At 39.4% G+C, this 4,121-nt stretch overlaps 2 protein-coding genes across 2 annotated transcripts in view; one reads left to right on the forward strand and one right to left on the reverse strand.

Moving 5' to 3' along the window:
• The window catches only part of CBG02312, a gene marked incomplete at both ends in the record, with an annotated part of 977 nt that extends 611 nt beyond the window's left edge, over positions 1–366 (forward strand). The window contains one exon of the mRNA XM_002630597.1: positions 149–366. Within this exon, the coding sequence (XP_002630643.1) occupies positions 149–366 (218 nt within the window). The remainder of the gene's footprint in view (positions 1–148) is intronic.
• A 201-nt stretch (positions 367–567) lies between these two features.
• The window catches only part of Cbr-smc-5, a gene marked incomplete at both ends in the record, with an annotated part of 7,695 nt that continues 4,141 nt past the window's right edge, over positions 568–4,121 (reverse strand). The window contains 11 exons of the mRNA XM_002630596.1: positions 568–627; positions 671–761; positions 809–1,005; positions 1,049–1,468; positions 1,521–1,799; positions 1,858–2,133; positions 2,176–2,712; positions 2,757–2,908; positions 2,952–3,279; positions 3,327–3,791; positions 3,842–3,974. Coding sequence (XP_002630642.1) covers positions 568–627; positions 671–761; positions 809–1,005; positions 1,049–1,468; positions 1,521–1,799; positions 1,858–2,133; positions 2,176–2,712; positions 2,757–2,908; positions 2,952–3,279; positions 3,327–3,791; positions 3,842–3,974 — 2,938 coding nt within the window. The remainder of the gene's footprint in view (positions 628–670; positions 762–808; positions 1,006–1,048; positions 1,469–1,520; positions 1,800–1,857; positions 2,134–2,175; positions 2,713–2,756; positions 2,909–2,951; positions 3,280–3,326; positions 3,792–3,841; positions 3,975–4,121) is intronic.

A 4,121-nucleotide genomic window follows, 5' to 3' on the forward strand; every position in this document is an offset into this window, starting at 1 on the left:
GCAAAAAACTGTGCGGCAAAACCGTGAGCACTTAGCAATTTAGGCTCCGCCCACTTTCCCGGGAAATTCTTTCCTCGGAATTTGTGGGGCCTCAAAAAACCCCACCGTGCCGACAGGTGCAATTTTTAGGCAAACATTGATTTTCCAGGAGATGAAAATCAAAAACTTGTACTTCGAGGGTGTCAATCAACTCTCGTAAAAGCTGGCTACGATTTGGTGACCAACTACTCCTGCCACCGTAACTCGGACGCAAGCAGCTCGTCATCAGAATGCGTCACCACCTGCCAAGAGCCGCTTTGCAACACTTCCCACGGACCTCAACACATTCCACTGCTAATTGCCTTGAGCTATTTATATGTGTTCTGATGCATTTTCTTCTTATTTAGTGTCAACATAGAAATTCAATTTATTATATGAAAAATTGAAGATTATCATTGTCTTTTAAAAAAGATTGGAGTCGGTGAAATATTCAGAGATCGGTAAAAACAGTTAAAATCGCGTAAATGAGGTATTGGTGCAAATAAGGAATGAGTGATTTTCCTGATCTGAGAATTTCGGATGGAAGTTTCATGATTGAATTCCAAGAGTGGCAAATGTATTGCGAATTTTCGAAAGTGTGTCAAAGCGCTGAAAAAATTACATTATATTCATTCGACGGTATTAGACCTACATCTCCATGATCAGCAGTCAGAGTGCTGTTGACCATAACAACATTAACGTTATCACGCATGTCCAGTCCGTGGAGTAGTTTTGGCGAGAGTCTGAAACGGGATACGTTAGTATATCAAAACAGGAAAACGATACTGACAAGAAGTATTGAGTCTTTGTGAGAGTTCCACTCGTTCCATTCCACAATCCGACCATAATATCGAAAACTTTTCTTTCGTTTGTTGGATCCATGCCTTGATTAATCTCGTCAATGCATCGGAATGGAACCGGGCAAAGTTGTTGGAGAGCGAGAAGATAAAGCATAGTTGCGACACTTCGTTCACCGCCAGATTGAACCTGAATTAGATTTACTAGCATTTAGAAATATACAGAGACTTACCCTATTGTCGAGACGTTTCATATTTTCTCCTTTTCGGAAGCAGACCATAATCATAATTCCATATTTCTCGATGTCTAAGCAATTCTCTGGTGTCTCCAGACTAACTTCTCCTCTACAGCCGAGGACTTCGAAGAACTTGATATAGTTTAGATTGATCTTTTCAATCATTTCTTCGACCTCTTCTCTCCACTTGCTGATGAGATCCCCAAGTTCTTGATGAGCAGTTTCACGATTTTTGATCAGTTTATCGTATTTCGTGCATTCCTCTTCCAATTCCTTATTGATACGTTGTAACTGGTGCTCATGCTCAATTGAACCATCTTCACCACTGTTTTGAACAAGAGCCAGGCGTGTTTTCTCCGAAGTAATACACTGATCAAGCTCATCCTTGTCGGTTGGAACGTTCGAGTCTTTGAACAGCTGTGAATTTAAAACACACATAATCCTTTTTATAGAATGCCTAATTTCTTACCTTCGTCATCTTCTCGTACAACTCTTTGTCAGTTGGATCCATTTTTGACACATCTAAATGCTCCAATGCACATTCCTGCTTCAAAGCGTTTTTAGCAGCCTTTCTTCTGTTGAATGCAGTTTTCAATTGGTCCTCAGCTGCTTCCTTAACATGTCTCAAGTCTTCGCGTTCACTGCGATAATCTTCAGCTTTTGAGTTGAGCTTAATCGATTTTATTTTGCATAACGTTTCGATGAAGTTGTGACGAGCTTTTTCCTTAAACTTTTCGCTGCATGCTTTCTGGAAAAAGAATTGTTGGACATATTTGTTCAGTATATAATATTTTCAAAAAATTTACATGGTCGGCTACACTCTCCGCCATTGCCTTTTGTACTTTCTTTAGCACATGGTCCTCGACGTTTGCAAAGTCATCCTCGGCTTTTTGGATATCGAAAGTTTCTCTCTCCAAATTCCGAAGTTTCATTTTTTCCTGCTTCAGGAAATTCTCCCATTTTGACTCGACACTTTTCTTTGATCTCCACTCCATTCGGACCTTTTGTAATGCATCTCGCTTTTTTGTGATGTCGTAACGTTTCTCTTTGAGCTCCTCTTTCATGCATTCAATTTCGTTTTTCTGAAATACCGTTTTAAACAGTAAACAAGGATATTTTCTTACCAATCTCTCATATTCCTCAGCCTTGTCGTCCTTTTCTTTCTTCACATCCATTGACTTCAGAAAGCATGCCTGTCCCCAGAACGTAGCGTCTCGCATTTCAGATTGTGAATTAAGCGTCCGGTTAGCATATTTGGATCTTTGTAGTTGGAAACGCATATTATTTGCCATGTAGACTGAGACTCGCAAACGTTCAAGCTCCTTGTTGATGTTGTCCATTTGGCGTAGATCTAGACTCCCAACTGGAATCTTGTTCAATCCAGCCACGTTGCACAGGTACTGTTTTAGAGGAGCTGGTGCTTCGAAGCAGTTTGAAGCCAAGTACTTGAATCCAAGATCTTTTAGATCGGGACGAACTTCTTCGTTCAGTTCATCTTCATAAACATTTTCAGCAGTCACAACAGTTGTATTGATACGCCATGGTTGTTTTCCATTAATGAGCAATTCGTCCTCCTTATACTGACAGACGAACATTGAACGATCGCGCATACCAATAGAATTTTCAAGGATTTTCGCCGCTTCCGGTGATTTGAGAATCATCTATAAATGTTTTGTCATTTTTGTTTAAAACAGGAACTACTAACATTCATAAAAGGTGTATAAATTTCTCCTTTGAACTTCGACTGATTCTTTTTATACCAATCCCAAGCTTCTCCTGCATCGGAACTTAATTGATCAAGCATATTCCATCGCTCATTTCTGTTGTCTTTTGAAGCCTTGCCCTCTCCTGCTCTCCCTGTAAAAAATCCAATTTTTACGATCTGACGAAATAATCTCACTTCTTTCGAGAGAGCTCAATTCATATTTTTTGTGATGAATCTTTTCCTCCTCTTTGTTAAGCTCGCGTTCGATCGCCGTGAATTCAGATTCAGAACGATCGTTCTCAATCATAAACTCGTCGTAGCCATTAAGATCGTCCAATGCTGCCTTCCATTTTGTTTCAGCAACTTCGATAGCGTTACGTCGTTTTTCCACTTCCCTAATATGGATTTCTGCCTCTTTTTTCACACGATCTAATTTGGATTTCGCATCGGCAAGCATGTTTTCAGCCATATGTTTGTCTGATTTACTTTGAAAGTTAGCCAAAATTTCTCTTGCCGAATTTCCCTAAATTGTTTTTAATATTTTCTCTATTATATAACTAAGTTATTTACCGTTCCAGCAATCGCCCTGGCTTCTTTATTAATTCGCTCTTCCAGTTTCTCAATTTCGTCTGCACTGGCTTTGATCTTCGCTTCTACTTTACGATACTCCACCAATGCATTATCCGCGATTTTCTGCTCTTTCGCATACTCTTCGTCAGCCTCTTGAAATTCCATACAAGCCATTTTCTTCTCCAGAAGTCGAAGTTTCGATTCGAGAGCCATTTTCTTTCTGTAATTTTCAACGAGTGGCATGATTTTCGTTCGGGTGTCTTCTAAATGTTTCTTCGCTTTTTCTGATGTGGCACACAATTCTTCAATGGTCATCGAGTCTTTTCTTTGTTCCATCAACGATCTATGTCTCTGATCGAGATCATCTGATGCTGCTTTTTCTGTATTTTTAAGCAATTCAATTGATGATTGTTCTGAGAAACTTTTCACTTTATCTTGAGCGAGGAAAGCACAAGGATTGTCGATCTGTGATGACAAAACTTTGTTATTTTAATTCAGTTGACTCGAGAATTTACCTGAATGTTGTAGTGCTTTCTCAGATCATTTATATCACTCTGTGTGGCATGCGAATTGTTAAGTTTGTATTCCGGAGCCTTTCCAACACGAATAGTTAGTCGAACTGTCTGTGGTCCTTTCACGTTGTCAGCTCTGGAATCACATTTCTAGCCATACTTGTAACGGGGCCGGAATATTTGAAGCGATCAGGAAGACAATGCGGCAATGAAGAATGACTCTGAAACAAGTCACTAATAAAATTCAATTTACAAAACTAGATATATAATTAGAGCATGTTTA

The sequence above is a fragment of the Caenorhabditis briggsae genome (genome assembly GCF_000004555.2).
Source record: "Caenorhabditis briggsae complete genome, chrII, whole genome shotgun sequence".
In the NCBI taxonomy this organism is placed as follows: domain Eukaryota; kingdom Metazoa; phylum Nematoda; class Chromadorea; order Rhabditida; family Rhabditidae; genus Caenorhabditis; species Caenorhabditis briggsae.